The sequence below is a fragment of the Dermatophagoides pteronyssinus genome, unplaced genomic scaffold (genome assembly GCF_027571235.1).
Source record: "Dermatophagoides pteronyssinus isolate colony J.1.1.1.1 unplaced genomic scaffold, Derpt_VIB-CSIC_2022.12 sq0061, whole genome shotgun sequence".
Classification (NCBI taxonomy): Eukaryota; Metazoa; Arthropoda; class Arachnida; order Sarcoptiformes; family Pyroglyphidae; genus Dermatophagoides; species Dermatophagoides pteronyssinus.
Window position 1 is genome coordinate 10,351 of NW_027461581.1, and position 19,674 is coordinate 30,024.

Below are 19,674 nucleotides of genomic sequence, written 5' to 3' on the forward strand. Positions count from 1 at the left end.
CGAACGGTCTGCAGAATGGTCATTAACAGCTAATTGCGTTATCTAGTGATAGTAAAAATTACTAAAATCATTCGCAATCGAAATTGCTCGGAATAAATGAAAAAACTTTTTATCATAGTTTTAGAGAATGATTCTTTATATAAAAATATTTTTTTTCAATGAATCAATCAATAGAAACATCAAGGAATAAAATCCAATTGACTTTCGAGATTCGTATTAGACCAATGACCAGCTTTACGTCGAAAATCTCGTGTATATGGCATTATTAATGAACTTGTTTTTGAATTTTCCATTAAAGTGGAATGATTGTTCATCTCATCGATGCAATTAAAAGGATGTAAATTTTTGTTAGAAATCCTTAAAATATCAGATTTTTGCATTATCGCATCATTACTTGATTGCAGCCATGAATTTTGATGTCGATAATAATTTCCAGAAGGACTATGTTCAGCACTCGAATGACAATCGTATTCTTCCATTCCTTGATACATAAAAATTACAAAAAAAAATAAACAACAATTCAATTAGTTATGCAAAGAATTAATTCAAAAAATCAGGTACCGGAATCCGATGATATGCTGATGCCGTTGAGACCAAGTCCGGCCATTTTTGCTTCGAGATGATGATTGGGATTATTGGTATCGATTTTCGATTGTTTTCCAGGATGGCTAATAAAAAATGGGCTGATGAAATCGGCTGAATCATGTAACAGTTGTTTTTGCTGTTGTTGAATTTTTTTATTGAAATTAACCATAGATTTCATTTGTAATTCTGAATGTCTCGATGGATGTAGTTTAATATTTTCATCATCATCATTATCGATAACAACAAAAGCCGATGAATGGTTTCTATCTATTGTTTTATTTAGCTTATTACGTTGCTGTTGTTGTTGATGTTTGATCACGGATTTTGTTTTACTATTATTGTTAATTTTCATGTTTTCAACAGCGTGAAACATTAACATATTTCTTTTATTATCATTATCATTCGTTTCGGTGATTTTCTCATCGGTTCGAATTGAATTTTCTACATTGCTGTTGTTGTCATCTTTCTTTACGGTCTTATGATTGTTCTCATGATGGTTATGATAATTATTTATTTGTTTAAGTCTATGTTGTTGGTCGATTGGTGGCTTTAAATAATGTTCATCATAGAAAAAACGATTAGCATAATTCTTCGGACAATTTTCATTTGATTTTTGTCGATGATCGTTGGAAGAAGCGGTATTGTTGCTTAAATTTGGTGTTTGTGGAAGAAAAATTCTACTTTTATTCTGAAAATATCGCCGACTTCCTCTTAATCTTTGACTACCCGTACGTAATCGATTCCATAGACGAGATCCGTTAGCTTTTTTACGTGAACTTCCAAACAATGATTGCCAACTAAGACGTCGTATACGGCTAAAAAATGTAGGATCCGGTGGACGGCATTGAGATGGTAACCGTTGATTGTTATTAATTGGTTCTGTTGGCTGTCTGAGTAAACGTTCCTTATTGTTATTCGCGATTGTAGTTGAGCAATTATTATCATTATGATTAAAATTTGTATGAAAGTTTTCCATGGTCATATCATCAAGAATGATATCATCATTTATATTATTCTCACAACCAATGTCATCTTTTTCGCACTGACATTCGATACGAAATTTTTGTTTATGTTGTTCAATTGCTTGACAAAAGCTGCAACATTTATCACAATTTTCCAACTCCATTTGACATAGATTGCATGCAGAAACATCTGATGCTGTTGCTGCAATCATTGTTGACCATGTTTCAACGCGTGAACTTTTATTGAATCCTTTTACTCCTAAATTGGCACCATTATTATTACTATTACTGTTTTGTTCGGTTGGTAAATAAAGTTTCAATGAACGATTGTTATTATCCGAATCTTTTTCATATAATCTAGACAAACGCGAGAATAGAAAAAAAAAGTTTAATTATAATAATCATTGTTGTAAACAAAGTGTTCATTTACCTTGAGGATGATAGCCTATCATTTTCCTGAGGTGATTCTGTTGTCATTTGTGTTTGAATAATCAACTTGTCTAAGTTTGTTTTCTTACTTTTCCTTTTATTGTTGTGATTAACATTTGTCTTTTGATTAGGTCCCGCTAATGAATCTTTACTCGAACGACTGTTTCTTGAAGACAATGAGAAATCATCTTCATTTCCTAAAAATATTGAATTCGATATGATTGTTTGTTCTGTTGGAGAAATTTTTTGATTTTGTTGTTTTTGTTGATAATGATTCTTTTTGGCACGCATTGAATCACCAAAAAATGTTTGTAAGCCAGTTGGTTCTTCATTATGATCATGTGTGAATGTTGATTGACCATTTGTGTCGATTACATTATTATATGGCTGATTAGTTAAAGATGCCTGTTTCGCCTGTTATAATATACCGGAAAGATTAGTGTGGAATTCGGAAAATCATATTATCAAAAAAAAAAAACAAAGAATATATTTTTTTTAGTGATCGAAATTAAGTTTGTCTTAATTTTACTTTTGTTTTTATTTTATTATTGTAATTATTTAGTTATGATAAAGGTGTTAATCGTAATGTCAAGTAATAACAAAAAAAATTGATTCAACAAAGAGACAACTGTTATGAACAACGATGACTATCTCTTCCTTATTAAACACAAAGAATATGGACAATAGAGAGAAAGGGAAAAAAGAAAAAGTAGAAAATTTTAAGAGTTTACATCACGATATTTCGTGATAACAAAGTTTTTCGTTTGTTGTTTTGTGTGTGCCCGGTGGCCTTACATTTTTTTTTCCTATTTTTTTCTTATCGTTACTTATTGCAATGAATATAAACGTATGATGATGATGAATATAACGAAAGATTTCAAAATTTTCATCAAAGTTGTTGTTGTTTATCGAAACAACAACGAAGCAACAACAATAACGTAGAATGAATAGAGTAGGAACATGTTGGTTTTACCTGGGCTTTATCGTCATTATTATTGTTAATATCATTCATCTAAATATTATCTTTAATATTGTATTAACGATCGGATCATTTGAAAAAAATGCTAAAATAAAGTTGTCGACAGAAAATGAAATACAATTGGAGACAATATAACTTTAAAAAGCTATTCTAACTAATCGGAACAATAGAATAACGAACAACGAAACAAACAGAAAAAAAACAAATGAAATTGACTACCACTGAAGAATTATCACTACTACGTGATATCCTTGAAACAAGAGATTTTTGATAAAAAAATTAAATGCCACTTAAAAAACAATTGAAGGTCTTGGTCACACAATATATGTTGATAATAATTGAAAAAATTCAAATGAACCGAATGAATCATATGACTAAATGAATGACAGATGATCATTGATCACGATATTTCAATTATCGATGAACTAATTGTGTAAATATGATGTGATAGCTGGTAATAATTCAGTGGTGTACAATTAGAGGATTTGTGAAACCGGGTGTGAAATTCTCAAGATTTTATCATTTCTATTGAATTTTTTAAAATTGTTTTTTTAACTTACAAACAAGCGATTTTTTAGCAATTCATCTGTTGTGCCGATCAAATCATTTGTTGTTGGCCATTTGTTTGGTTTTTTAAGTGGTTGATTTTTTTGATTTAGATGCTGTTGATGATGACTGATAAGATTATGCTCGGATTTTGGTCGATGAAGCTGTTGATGATTAGTTGATTTTGTCACATTTTTTGAGGATTTATTGCAGGATCTACGGATATCATTTATAACTGTCGGTTCATCACCAATAATGACTGATGATGATGATGATGAAGATGATGTAGGTTTGTATGATTCAAAACGATAATCACGTTGAGCAATTAGACCGGCATGTTGTTCATCATGATCATTATGTTGTAATTTTTTTGTATTATTCGATAAAATTGATTTCGATGTACTACTTGCACCACCACCGCTTATAATTGATGATAATTCAGATGGCCAAACATTGTTGTTAAAAACAACAGTATCATTTTGATTATTGATGGCGACCTTGTTGTCAACAATCATTCTCGTTGTTTGATCATACAATCTAAATCAGAATGAATGAAACAAAAATGTAACATTTGATTAATGAGTTATTTGATTAATATCAATCGATAAGTTATTTTTTCTTCTAAGGTCAAACCAATATGTTTCGACATGGGAAAATTAAATTTAGTGAGTTTCTCGGCTTTTTGATATGAATCGAAAAATTTGAATGGAACAAAATTGAAATACATTAAAATGGGCCATTAACACTGATATTTTGTGATTGTATTTTTTCTTTTTTTTTGTATGACTAAAATACATCTTTGTTAACTGATTTTTTTTTCATATTTCGTAGATCATCCACCGTCAAAATCACTATTCTACTACTTGAATTACGCCCATTGTGAATTCAATTGTGGTTGTTCATTTCCCCTTGTTCATACATATGATTATATGGATACTGACAAGAAACAAAAAATAAAATGAAAAATCCATTTTGGACAATAATAAGAAAATAGAAAAATTTGATGGTTGGGAATTTAGCTATTATTGTAAAAAATTACGTTGAAAATCTATTACATCTGCATCATGTGCTGTTTTATTTACATCATTTGTCATTATTCTTTAGATGACAACAAACAAAAAACATTTCAAACATACAAATAATGAATGGACAATGGAAAAAAATTAATAATATACCTTGCATTACTATACTTGATCTTTGATTGGCCATCGTTGTTATCATTGTTCTTTGTTGTTGTTGTTGCTGAATGCTGAATAGTTTTGTTCCCCATTGCTTGTCGAGAATTGTTTTTGTTATCAACTATTTGTGATTGGTAGTTGTCAATTAATTTTTTTACATCAGTTTCTTTCTGATGAATGTAGCCATTGTGCAGAACCACACAAAGATGATCATCTTCATCATTGAAATCATTTTCACGTACTACTTCTTCAACATCAGCATCTTCTTCTTCAATATCAGAAAATCTAGGACGACTAATCGTTGTTGATAATATTGAAAATTCGGATGCAGTTTGACTTGGCGTAGATGAACGTGTTATTATTGATGATGTTGATGATGATGGTATACGATGATGACGATTGTTATTATAAGAATATTTACCCATTTGTCCAGCGGCTGGAATCTGTAATCGTCCAATAGTTGATTGACATTGTCTTAATTCATCCATACTATTGCACATATGAATAGCATCATCAGTAGTACCACAAACAAATAAATGACATTCTAATCGTTGATTGGAATTAATTTTCTGAAGGATACAGACAAATAATGGTGGATGTGGTATTCCTATTAAATTTAAAAAAAATGAATAAAAAATTGAATTGAAATGCACTTTTCGTACACAAATACAGAAAAAATAAAAACAAAAACAAATTGAAATTGAATTTGGAATTGTCATTTGTTGTTTTCAACGAAAGGAAAAAAAATTTCAATTATTAATTTCATTAAGAAATAGTGGCTAGCTTTTGATGGACATCGATTAGTCGTTGACTGAAGGAATGAAATTTTACTATCGACTATAAATGGAATTTTCGTCGTCTCCATCGTAATCATTAAAAGCTATTTGTTTTTCTGTTTTTTTTCAAATTTAGGATTTGACTTTCAAAAAAATCTTCACCAGATTACCAGATTTTAAGGAAAAACCGGATGAAAATTCCTCTTTTTGTTTAAATGCTCATTAGTAACCTGTATTGCATATCCAAAAAATTATCCGTGCGTATTTAGTCTGAAAAATCAATGGTCACACATGATAATGATCATTTGAATTTAACAATCCCTTAAAATAGCGAAAGATTTATATTACAGAATAATGATTTTTTAATTGTTTGAGAATTTCTTTTGCTTTATTCAATCCAAAACTAAAATAATTGTAATTTAATACTTTTGAATTGTGAAAATTAGAAATAAATGAAAAAAATTATGATTTCGGTAATCTAAGATGAATTAAGGTGAATGTTATATTTGGATGGTATTGAAGATTAAATGAATCGTGTGAACTTAACAATGATTTACATATGATTTGCAATAGCAAATCATATTCACAGACAATGGTAATCTTTTCCCATTATAATATCTCGACTGGTTCTTGTTGTTCTTATAGAAATTGTCCTAAAAATAAATAATCAACAGAGAATGTAAATTGGTTTTGATTAAATTTCAGTATCTTCGCTCATACTAGGTAAGAAATGATAACTTTATCACAAAATGAATTGATCAAACATTAATTAATCTCTTGAAATGATCGTTGATTATAATTGAAACACAAAGTCTAGTCTAGCTTGATTGATTTTAATTGTAGCCTACAGATATGAATCAATCATGTTTTCGATGTTGGTGCTAAGATAAATTTAGAAAATCGATTAGTTATCAATCAATTATATTCAAAATATTAAAAAAAAATCCAAAAGTAAATGTTTGATTTTTCATCAATGAATGAAATATAAAGTCCGAAATCGATTGTATCCTAACAACGGCAAAATCGATTTATCAATCAAAATGATTTATAGGGTGTATTGTCATATCCAAGTTGTTCTCATAACACATTGTTTATGTTACCGCAAATATTTGAATGGTTTCCATTTTTTATACTACAGCTATAATTATTATCATCAAATATTCAGAAAAAAAACATATGAGGAAAAAAATGAAAAATGCCAATTCTGACAAAGCAAAGACAAATCGAAAATAGTCACAAGGCCTATTATATTTTAGCAATTTGCAGAAAAAAATTTCTAGAAAAAACAATGGAATAATTAAAAGTCACCATCATCATCATCATCATCATCACCAATCTAATTGTCGTACATTTTTTTTATTATTAATATTTGCATAGTTTCAAATGAAAATAAAAGGCCCATAGGCAAACAACAGTTATTTGAGAAGATCAAATATAATTTTGATGAAAGGCTCATTTCGAAATGTCATTCGATGGTGAAATGCAATTAAACTATTTACAAAAGCAGTATCATATATGAATCACATCTAAGTAAGTTCATCATCTAAATATTAATCAAAAAAGATTCATTTGATAATAATGATGATGATGATGATGATATTACATCGTTGACATCATTTGATTGTGGTAAATAATAATTAATTGTCGTCGATCTATGATGGTACTGATAAAAATGTGATAGTTTTCTATGCTAAAAAAAGTAAAAATTTCAACTATTTTTCTAACATTACTTATTTATCTCTGACCTTTTTAACTCTGAATAAAATACGTAAACGAAATTATTTCACAAAAAAAAATTACATCTTGTTGTTTCATTATCATGTTTAATTTCATTGAAAATTTTGTTTTCTTTTAACGTGAAAATTACGATAAAGAGGATTTTGAATTATATTTTCAATGAATAAACGTACACATTTAGTATACCATTCATAGATCATGATCATCATCAATGGACATTCAGGTCAAAAGGATATATCGATATTGATATCGATCATTATATCGTTTTTCTTCTTTTTCTCTTTCACAATCATTGCTTGTTTGGTGCAAATTACAATTTGCTTTCAATTTCATTTTAACTTTCTCTTTTTTACTTTTTCTAAAAAATCGATCAATTTCAATTTCGATGATTATTAGTAAAATATAGTACCGAAGTATGTTATATTGATTAATATTAATCGATTGCTACATACCTAATAGGAATTTTTGTTTTGAATTTAATGTTATAAATGCATTCTTATCGAGTACGGCTTCAGAACAGGATAACGGTACAAATGCAACACCAATTTGTCGTCGTTTGGTGTTTTTAACATTCATTCTATTGCTATTATTTGTACGAAAATGTGTACGATGTTGAAGACGAACAGCTGCCCATAATAAAATATTACTTAATGGAGTAATCACTTTGGTCACAATAGTTGATGGTGATGATCCCGATTGATTTGAGGTAGTATTACAATCTAAATTACTAGCCGATGAGCCAGGACGTGAATGAATCCTGTCGTGATGTGCACTCGTTGTTGATGATGATGAGGATGTAAAACGATCTTTTTCGGCAATAAATATACCGTGTGTAGAAAGATCGGCCACTTGATTTAATGTTAATAATGAACGATTAGCTAATGAACGACGAAATATAGCCGAATAAAGATCCAATAATGGTTTTTGATATGCACCAATACCATTATCCGGTTTATGTGAACGTATATCACAGCTATTACAACCAAGATATTGTACACGATAACGATGACTATTATTGATTTTAGTTTTATTAGTAGAAAACGATGATGAAACGATACTATTTTTACTAAATCCACCCGATAACGATGATTGTCCATCAATCGAACGATTTGTCGTTGTTGTTTGTGTTCGATTTGATGATGTTCGTAAATATCGTTGTGGATTAACATTACTTTTCGTTGATGAATCATCATTATGATGTTTATAACGGCGACGATGATGATGATGATAATGATGATTCTGGATCAAATCATCTGATTGTAATGAAGACGATTGTGGTGGTGATGGTCGAGAATTACTTTGTTCAATATTATTACAATAGAGGATCGATGTGGATAACATGATTGAAAAACATATGTACAGGTGCTAAATTTTCATTGAAAAAAAATCATTGATAACTGATTGCTGCACACGAATTTTCTCTGTTCATTATTGAACATAGGAACAGAAAAAATGGATCAACTTTTCAGCTGAAAAAACAACAAACAAAGACAATGGATGATAACAATTTCAAATAATAAGGATGATCATCATCATCATCATTTGACGGTCAATCATTTAATGAAAATAATAATTCTTTTAAAAAAATAGATTCAACAAATGATTATTGTCGTGTGTGTTCCTCATATAATGGCCTGATGAATGTTGCTGTCTGGAAACCTTGTATCCTGGAGAAGAAAAAAAATGAAATTTTCTTCCATTCTCTCTCTCTCTCTTTTTTATTCAAGCCATTTGCAATGTGTATCTCCATCATCATCATTTGTTTCTTGATTGAACATTATTTTTTTACTCTATGGATGTGTTTGTTTGGTAGTTATGTTTATCAACAACAAGCAAACAGGCAGCTTGTTTGTTTGTCTATCTGTTGTGTTTGAATTACCTGAAGAAAGAGAATAAAAACAAATGAAAAAAAAGATAGATAAAAAAAAAGAAAAGAGAAAGATGCAACAAATGAGGTGTGTTAGTTTGTCATTTTTTTCAAAAAAAAGATGTTCGTAGATTATGATGATGATGATTACTTATGACCAATAGGTTTACTCATATACCTCATGATATAAGATGAATGATTCTCTTAATTTTGGGTTTTTTCATTTTTGATGAAGGATAATCAATAATAATTGTAAAAAATGATAATGATGATTATCTGTTTTTTTCGACGGTAGAACAATATATATTTTTCTAATATCTTTTTTTTGGATTTTATTTATTAAAGATTTTCCTAATGACCAAATAGATAATTTGACGAAAAAAATTTCTTTCCACAATGCAAATAAAACAAGAAAATATGAGAAATGACTAATTATATTCGATAATAATGCTATAGTGTAGGCGAGATAGTCTATAGTTTGTTCCTGGTGAATTATCTTTTTAAATTGATCGAAATCTGTTTTCATTTCCTTCTTTTCAAACCACATTCGATTCAATTCAATGATGCGACATTGTTTATCATTAGTTTTTTTATTATCCAATTTGAAGAAGCAAAGAAAGAAAAAAATTGATCTAATAATAATGATGTAATAAAAGCGAAAAAATAAGATAACTAAGTGGTGATCAACTTGTTATTCATTCGAGATTTGACATTTCTCATTATATGAGAAAAAATTGATGTCATTTATATTCAGTAATCATCATCTTTAATGATGATGATGATAATTTTTTTGATGGTTCTTCATAAGAATTTTGGTTTCCTTTTAAAAAAAAATATATTCAAAGTACGAAAAAATCCCACACAAAATGCTTTTTTTTACTAAGAAATCAAATAAACTTCAAAGTTTTAGACCATTTTTCTTTTGCCACCATTTATTAATTATAATAATAATAATTATTATTATCATCATCATCCAAATTGATGAAGATTTTCTCAAAATAGTTTTGTCCGATGTTTCATCATCAAACATCATAATGAACCATTTCTATTATCATCATTATCATCTTCATCATCATTGCTATCGGCAGTGACCCATATTCCAGATTACAAATTTATAATTTTGATAGACAAATTGATAATGAAGAAAAAAACAAAAATGTCAAGCCAACAATTGTCATACATTCGAAGTAAAATGAAAGAATTTTGCCATAAAAATCTTCTGATGATGAACACACATCGATCAAGCTGCATGTATATTTTCCTTAGATAAACCATCGATCGACAAAAAATATGATCCATTAGACCACAAGGAAAAAAATATTTCAAATGGCAAAAAATGATGATGATGATGAAATAGCGATGGATTTATTTTCCAAATGAATTGAGTCATTCAATCTTTTTCAAATATCTAACTGTTCTAAGGGAAAAAAGCCAATTATGTAAAAAAGGTTGGGAAAATGGTTTTTTTTAACGGTAAATTATCCATACTCGTCATCATCATCATAGTATGCAACACATTCTTTTCTGATTCAATCAACAAATTCATATGAATTCGAAACGCATCTCATGATGATGATGATTATGCTGATAATAATAATACTGATTAAAACAAAAGATTAGATGTCCATGATGATGATGATGATTTTTTTTGTTGTTCGCCAAGCAAAATTCTCATGATAATGTCTGATTAAGTGTGATGCGCAATATTCACCTGCAACAATAAAAAAAACAAAAAAATTTTGGTATTTGATCTAAATTTAACACGTAATTTTCTTCTATAAGAAAAAATGATGGACATGTTGGTCAATTCAATTCACACACATCCAAAGATTAATTGTCTGTTTGAGTTAACTATTTTAAGTTTTCCATTTTCAAAAAAAAAAAACTTGACAATGATTGGCTTGAATCTATCGCTTACGTAAGCATTTTTTTCCATAACAACAAAAAACCATGGAAAAAAACATAATAAACACCAAATAGTGATAGACCATCAAAAATCAAACAGAATTATGTCCACTTTGAACTGATTTTTTTTGCTGTTGTTGTTGTTGTTGTTGATCCAAATGAAACAACAGTCAAATAATATTTTCAAAAAGTTGAATAGAAAAAAGAAAGAAAATTATTCACGGCTGACTCTTTGTGATATTCAACATCATCATCATCAGCAACATCAAATATTGCCTACATAATTTCGTTTTTGTACAGCGACTATGAAAATTGTTTGGCAAATTTTTAAAGATTGCTTATTTGTTGATATAAAGGAAATTCAATTACAACAACAACGATCGAATTGAATAAGCATCCTACAATTTTTTTTTCTGAAAAATTTCAACTGACATCCAAACAAACAAATATAATGAAAATATAAAATGAAATTGATTGAAAATAAAGAAAAAAAGAAATTAATTTTTTTTTGCAATTCAATTCGAATACACACACGACATAAATATCGATCAATATTATTTTTCATTTCATGCGAATTGACTCGAATGATAAATTGAAATCAATATGAAAAAAAAATTGTTAATAAATAAATTTTACACAAATGAAAAACAAAATTAAAAGTTTTAAATCAATGATTGGATACATATTGGACACATAAGTAAACATAAAACAAACTAATCTCTTGTTCATGACCACCTACCTACACACAAACAAACGGGAAAAAATGAAATTGAAAGTGCAAACAAAATTTTGATGCATAGGAAAAAATTAGATCAGAACCAATCATTCTTCTAAAAGAAAGACAATGTTTGTTTGTTTTTCTTTAACACGAATCAATTGTATGGTTTTTTTAACATTTAACACACAGATCATGATTATTCGTTGTTTGACATATGTTGTGTAATAATAACGGACAAGAGAGGAGAAAAAATATCGATCCAATTACACAAAAAATGAAAAGAAAAAAACATTCGAAAAAATGATGATGTGAAAAATGTCCGATCCAAAATGGTTACAAACTTTTTTTCATTTTTTTCCATCGAATAATTAATCGAATAAATTATAATTTTGTTTTGTTTTTTTGGCTGCTACAGTTAAACACAGAGAAAAAATCCTAAATAGATGGTTGCTCAATAAAACTAACGATAATGAATTCTTAAAAATGAATTCAATGATGATAATAATAATAATGATTCTCAAACAACAATATTTTATTATGCGAAACAAGATGCGGCAACAATCGCGATAATGATGATAGTGTGCAATATGGGGACAGGCTAGACTCGATATAAAAAGTGCTTTATGTACAGCCAAATATTTTTATAATCAGAAAAAATAATAAGCATAATGTATTCTCTTGTGGGATTTTCAAAGAATTTATCTATTTTTTTGCATTTCTTTTCAAAATTCATTCAAATTGTGTTTCAAATCATGTTTTGTTTTGTTTATCAAAAAAAACATACATAGTTTCACATCGGTTCATTCAAAGTTGACTGAATAATAAAAATGGATGAATGAAACATTTTGATCCAAACATTTCTATTATTAACAAACAGTAACAAACTTGAAACTGTATAAACTGTTTTCATTTTTATTTTACCTTTTCACTTCTTTTTTTTGTGTTGTTACTGTTTCCCACAGAAAAAAAGTGTTTCTAAATAAAATTTACAATTATAATGATTTAGCCTGAATGAATGAGATTTTTCTGTGTTTTGTTCGTATCATTAAATAGAAACTTTTTTTTCCTATTTATTAATAATAAATCATAAAATTAGCCATTGGTCATTCACGTTAAAGAAAATGAAATGATTATTTATTACAATGTGATATATGGAGGCCAATTGATTGATGTAAAACGAAAAAAAAAATTAATCGAATACAGTCTTATAATTAGGTTAATCAAGGTAGGGAAATGAAATTATTTAGAATTGTAATCAGTTCCTAGAAAATTATTTCAACACATCATCCAATGAAACAAATTTGCTTGAATTTTAGATGTAAAAATTTTATTTGTCAAAAAACAACAAATTAAAAAAAATAAACAAAACAATCTAATATTCAAATGAATCGATTGACCCAATAATGATGATGATGATGATAAGGATATTAAATATCGATCAAATTTTGTAAGCATTTTATAAACTATTTAGAATAAAGTTAAAGTTTTATGTTTGAATTTTTATTAAACTTAAATAATTTTAAATAGATTAAAATTCGAAACAAACAAATAATGAAAACAAAAACAAAACAAAAAAACAAATTAAACATTAAATTTGTTTAATCGTAATACAAAATGATTTGTAACAATTTGATTTTCGATTGTATATTGAAATAATTAAGATTGTTCATAAACACACGTGTTTGTACGACGTTGGTTGGACACGCCTAAATTTTGCGTTTTTACATAATAACGGATCGATTACCATACATTTGGGATGGCAAAAAGGAAGGAAGTTGAAATAAATTACAATTCCAATTTTTCGTTATTATCAGAGTTGAATAAAAAACCACCAACACATTGGAATTTGATTAGATTAATCATTCGGGATTTAAAGTTGATTATCTTTAATCTGGTGATATGTAAATAAATTTTAGTTGAATTTTTTTTTTAAATCCACACGATCATTATTATCAATTTAATGGTATAAATTTTCTGAAATAATTTTCAAACAAATCAAATGATAATCTTGATCTCCCCAGAAAGAAAAAAACGAAAGATAATGATGATGATCTTAAGTGAATCTTGATGAATGAAACAAAAAATAATATCTCCGAACAAATCACAAGGCTAGATTTTTGTGGAATGTAGCAATTGAATTGGCAGGAAAAAAAATTTATTTGCATTTGTTTTTTTTTATTAAACATGATCATAATTCACTTTTTTTATATTAAGGACAAATACTCATTATCATGGACATTTAAATAAACAAGACAAATATATAGGTTATTAATGTTATTGCATTCATTTTGTATCAACAAACGTTATAATTTATACCTTTGTTTTTTTTATCATTTCAATAAATTCCCATCGAAAAATAATGGTGGCCACAAAAAAAATAATCATTGTGTGGTGATCGACATTCCATTCATTCTATTTGTTCATTCAATTTGATTTTCCCCAATAAATCAATTTGAATGGAATAATAATTAAAAATAATAATAATAACAATAAGGAGAACAATTGCTATTTTGATTTTTAAATAACCAAAAATTTTAGTTTTTTTTTGAAATTTTGCAATTTTTATAGTGCTGTCATCTGACGAATATAAATTGAAAAAAAAATTTTTGTGTGCGAATGCTAGATAAATCGACGGATAGATGGCGATAGAACTATCGATCATTTTTGATAAGAATAAAATAATTTACAAAATTCAAAAATTCAAAATGAAAACGGATTTATTATCATTATTATTATGAATTATAAATCAAATAATAAATTATTAGATTTACACACAAAAAAAATCATTGAAAAAAGCAAATTAACTCAAAGGATTTCATTTAAATAAAAGAAACATTTTTTTCAAAAAAATGGATACAAGAAAAAAAACACAGGCAAAAACAAATTAATCTGACTGATCGGTATACAATACAATACATCATCATTGAGAATGTTGTTTAATTGTTATTTGTTTTGTATTAAATGTGTGAGTGTTTTGTCATTGGGGTTAGTTTTCAAAAAAAATACAAACTTTCAGAAAATACGAAAAAAACAAAATGAACAGCAACAAACAATTCAAAAAAAATCGTTAATTTCAAATGAAAAAATAGAGTCCATCATTGTCGTTATTAATTTGTTATTATTTTATCGAACGGGAATTTTTTCGTAAAATGGAAATAGGGAAATTACAAAGAATTATGGAATAATAAATAGGAACAATTTTATTGTCGAAATAATCACAAAATTTTGTTTAAATGATAGAAAAATCATGGTTTAAACATTCAAAGACGTTTGATTGTTGCTGTTCGTTGTTGATAATGATAACCATTTGAAGGTAATGGAGGAGGTGGTGGTGGTGGATTGTTTGGTCCATAACCATTTTTAAGGCTTAGATTTGACATACGTGTTGCCAATGTATTTGGATCGATTGGACCATTCATATCCATCATCATTGGTCCGCCATTATGATGGACATTATTCATTGCAATTCGTCCATTACCCATGGAATGTTGTTGCTCATACGGTATCGATCCATTGCCATTCATCATTTTTATACCATTTGGAACGGGTTGACCAGCAGCCATAGCATTCGTTTGACTTTTTAAACTAACCGAACTGTTGTTATGTGATTCATTCTCACCATTGGGTACACCACCATTATTTGGCCCATTTTCAATTGCCAAATTTGAAAGACTATTCGATCGTGAACGATGTTCTTGTCTTATCGAATAGGAAAATGCTCGTTCATTAAGATGACCTTTCTTTTTATATATTCCACCACCACCGCCACCACCGGTGGATGCGTTACTATAATTTCCAGATGATAGTTGCATTTCCGACGGTGATATAATAGATTCGTCGGGATCCCCGATTTCTTCAGGTGGATATCCATATGATCGGGGTTGATAATAATCACCGGGTGGTGGTTCTTCAATATAAAGCTGACCATTACCATTCATTAGGACTTGCGGCTGCTGCTGTTGTGGTTGTTGTTGTTGATTTTTATTCTTTTTGGCATTCTTTTTCTCTTTTTTGGCTGCTTTTTTCATCAATGCTTTCTGTTTTTCCAATTCTTTCAATTCCTTACGACTTAATGTTGGTATTAAGGTACATGGAAGCATTTGAGGATGTGCTGGTCCCATAAACATTGGTCCTGGTGGTCCTCCATGGTGATGATGAATTGGCATTGGCATTGGTGGTCCATTACCACTACGACCTTCAAAATAAATTGGTTCGCCATGTGGTGTAACAGGTCGAAGCGTTCCATTTGGTGAAGGAACAGCAGGCATATAGATTGGCTCATCGAAATGACTGGATGAAGAAGGTGGAATTGGTGGTGGAGGTAAATAATGTCCGTTTTCATTTATCATATTAGATGTGGGTGGTGGCGGTGGAGGTAATGATGGCACTCGACTTTTACGACTATCGATTGTTCCATAATACGAAGGCCCCATGGGTGGAGCATAGATTGGCATTGGACCATGAATTCCATGAGGTGGTAATGGTGGTGGTGGACCATATATAAATTGTGGAGGTTGTGGTGGTGCAGGATATCCGAATGGGACTGGAAATTCTTTATATTTATGTTTACGTTTCAGTGTGCTTTCTTTTTTTAGTACTTTTTTCAATTCTTTTTTTGATAATGTTGCAAACATCACAGGTTGTGGGGGAGGCGGAAGAAGTTGTGGTTGTGGCTGTAGACCATGAGCAAATGGCAATGGCATTTGTCGTGAACGTGATTTTTTATGACTTTTTAATGCAGCTAATGAAATGAATGATCGAACGCTACGTAATGTACCAGATGGTGGTATGCCGTAGATTGGTTCAGGTAGACCCATCATCGGTAGACCATGATGATGATGATGATGAGGTGGGGGTGGCAATGGTGGATGATGATGGTGATGTTCGGCAGCCATCGAATGACTAACTAACGAAGCTACCGATGGTGTACGTTGTTGTTGTTTTTGTCTCGATATGGATCTTGTTTCACCGAAACCATTTGTTTCATCGGGTGATCCTGTTGATGATCCACCATTTGAATTTTTTTGCCATGTATTAATTTTATCATCGATTAATGATTGCGAATCTAATGCTGATCCAATTGATCTTGAACGTCGTCTATCCAATTGTTCGTATGGACTTTCCAGTTCAATTTGTTTAGCATGCATTGTATCGGCATAAGCATGAAAACAGCAACGTACTAATGCATTAGCTGCTGCTTCTTTTTTACATATGAATGCATGACATTCTAAAACTTTTATACCAGAAGTACGTCGTAAAATACAGGCAAATAATGGTGGATGTCCCATTTTCATTGGATCGATCGCAGAACTTTTTGAAAAAGGACTATCTAATGGTAAAAATTTGGCAATTTTATTCGAATCATTTGATGAACCATTTTTAGTTGATGCTGAATCATTTGTCGGTACGGACACATAACGTACTGCAGCACAATAATGTAATGATTCGATTGGATGAAAACGTCTTATCGTATTGCCTTTATCGTCAACATTTTCAACTAATATACCGTTTGACCAAACTGAAAGCCATGAATCAATACCAGTGGCATTATGATCACGATCTGTATTCCAAAAAACACCTTGTTCAGGATAAAGATCTTTTAATGGTTCTTGAATTCCTTGCAAACCATCTTTGGTTATATGTGGCACAGCTGAACCAAGATATAGGACACGACAACGACAAATGGGTGTTGTTTCATTATCATTGTCATCAACGACACCACCACCACCACCATTTACCGATTTAGCCATTATTGTCTATTGTTGTTGCGATTTATGTTGATTATCTTGAAAAGGATGATGATTCTAAATATGGCTGTCAATCAACAGACAGGTAGAGTACACAAAATACACCATACACATACACACAAGCAAGATGAGAAAAAATAAACGAAAAAATGTCGTTGTCAAACCAGATGCAAGATGTTATTTCGTGCCGAAAAATAAAACAACCAAATACATAGACACGATGAATATTGAAAAAAATTGATGAACAGATGCTTGAAGAATGAAAAACAAAGCAGTATAAAATTTCTCAACAGTCACAATATCAACTATGACAATTTCATAAATTGAATGAGAAGAATTCAATCACTGTTATGTTGATTGTCCTTAGATAATGCACACAGACATTACGTTAGACACAAAACATACACACAGACATACATAAAATTTGATTCGATTTGATGATGATGATGATGATGATCAGGATGACTTATTCAAAATTTGAATGAAGAAAATTTTTTTTCGATGAGATTTTTGATTTTCGATATCTATGGTCGTCAGTATTGTCATCATTATTATCATCGTAGGATCGTCATTTCGTACAAGGATCAAATTCCATTTTGATGACATGAACAGGATCAGGATATGTAATCGATTGATTGAAAATCCGAATCCAAAATGGATCGGATTGAATGTGACATTAGATTTATCTTATTTTGATATTGTTGTCGTCGTCTTGTTATTATTGTGGATCAAGATCGAAAGAAATTTTATCAATAAAACAAGAACAAGTAATTTTCGTGTATTTCAACTAAATAGTGTTTTAATAAACCTAAGATTTAGCTTGCCAACACACTAACATTGCAGGATAACAGGATTTAACATCAACAACACAAAAACAAAACAAAAAAATTTACTCCAATCAGCTAAACACACACACATACACGAAGATGCTTACGATTTTTTTCTGGAACACAGGCAAAAAAAAATAGAGAAATAAAGAGAAATTTTCATAGATTCGGCAGCGGAGAATGATGTTTAGATTCGAAAAAAGAGAATGGGTCGAAAGAAATAAGGGAAAAAATAATATATTTGAAAATGATGGATATATTGCAAAAAAAGAAGAAAAACCGAAGTCAGATCTTATATGATGATGATGGTGATGATGTCCGCCATTCATTCATTAATAATGACGAGTCCAGTTACTCTTTTAATATTTTCAATGATGAACAAAAAAAAATTATAATGAAACGTATCAACAGTAACAACAAAAATTATATAGGCAAAAACTTCATTCGAAGAAACAAACAAACGAAAAATAAAAATATCCAAGAAACAAACAAACAAGATATTTGAGAAAAATTCATAGAAGCATAGTGAAAAAAATCCAATCTCTTTCATTCCTCGATTACAGCAAAATATTTATTTCGCTATAATAATTTCTATGTATGTTGCACAACATAGGTCTGGTCGTCTTCTCTGAAATTACCTGTTCAAGTTTTATTCTTCAATTTCTTCGGAAAAAATATCAACAACAACAAGTGATCATAGACTTGATGGATCCACTATTAGTAGAACTGCTACTACACAACCACACAATCATGATTATCAACATGGCCACCTGTATCATCATCGCAAAGCAACATTTGATTTCCATAGAAAAAAATTCAGAACACACATTAGGGAATAGCATTGGTCCATACATAGAAAAAATATGAATGACAAGACAGTTCAGTTTCACGAACGAAAAAAAAATTCAAAAAAAATTGGTTGCCTGAGATACGGCTAGAGAAAGAGAGAGAAAAGAATTCACTGAATAAACCAACTTTACCTACATTATTATTGGTGGTGGTAAAGTAGATGGTGGTCGCTGTTGTCTCGGTTGCCAATCAATGAATTTTTAGGGGGAAAAATAAAAACCTTCAAATTAAAGACAAGGTAAAAAAGTGAAAAACTGGAAGCAATATGACAAGTAAATCTTCGGGTTTCTTTTTTTAAGAAAGCCGGTTTTTACTTCAAAAACGATAGAAAGATGGAAATCCTGATAATCCAGGTGCTGATGATCAACATCATCTTACATACTTTTCTTATATATTATCATCACTTTAATTCAATGTTGACTTCTTTTGATTGAGGACCCTTGAATCATAACTACTACCACCACCATCATCATCATTATTAAAGTTAATCAAAAAAAAAAATTTCCACTACCAATAATGATGAGTTCACCTGTCCTGTATCCTGTCTACGATGACGATGATGAATATTA

General features: G+C 29.6%; 2 protein-coding genes across 2 annotated transcripts; both read right to left on the reverse strand.

Moving 5' to 3' along the window:
- Window positions 1–93: 93 nt before the first annotated feature.
- LOC113791904 (uncharacterized) lies at window positions 94–8,924 on the reverse strand. Its single transcript, XM_027341755.2, has 6 exons — window positions 7,645–8,924; window positions 4,677–5,286; window positions 3,516–4,038; window positions 1,978–2,390; window positions 562–1,904; window positions 94–481 (listed from the first exon to the last, which is right to left on the reverse strand). Exons 1-6 carry the CDS (start codon window positions 8,531–8,533, stop codon window positions 180–182), a joined length of 4,080 nt encoding a protein of 1,359 aa, XP_027197556.2. The 5' UTR covers window positions 8,534–8,924; the 3' UTR covers window positions 94–179.
- A 6,000-nt stretch (window positions 8,925–14,924) lies between these two features.
- On the reverse strand, window positions 14,925–18,893 carry LOC113791829 (uncharacterized). The gene has a single exon (XM_027341665.2). The coding sequence runs from the start codon at window positions 17,430–17,432 to the stop codon at window positions 14,943–14,945; it is 2,490 nt and encodes an 829-aa protein (XP_027197466.2). The 5' UTR covers window positions 17,433–18,893; the 3' UTR covers window positions 14,925–14,942.
- Window positions 18,894–19,674: the final 781 nt, after the last annotated feature.

Coding starts and splice junctions, on each gene's coding strand:
- LOC113791904 (XM_027341755.2), bottom strand. CDS start 8,533: ATGTTATCCACATCGATCCTCTATTGTAATAATATTGAACAAAGTAAT. Junction 2,391..3,515: donor TGCTAAAAAATCGCTTGTTT/GTAAGTTAAAAA, acceptor ATATTATAACAG/GCGAAACAGGCATCTTTAAC. Junction 482..561: donor CAGCATATCATCGGATTCCG/GTACCTGATTTT, acceptor TTATGTATCAAG/GAATGGAAGAATACGATTGT.
- LOC113791829 (XM_027341665.2), bottom strand. CDS start 17,432: ATGGCTAAATCGGTAAATGGTGGTGGTGGTGGTGTCGTTGATGACAAT.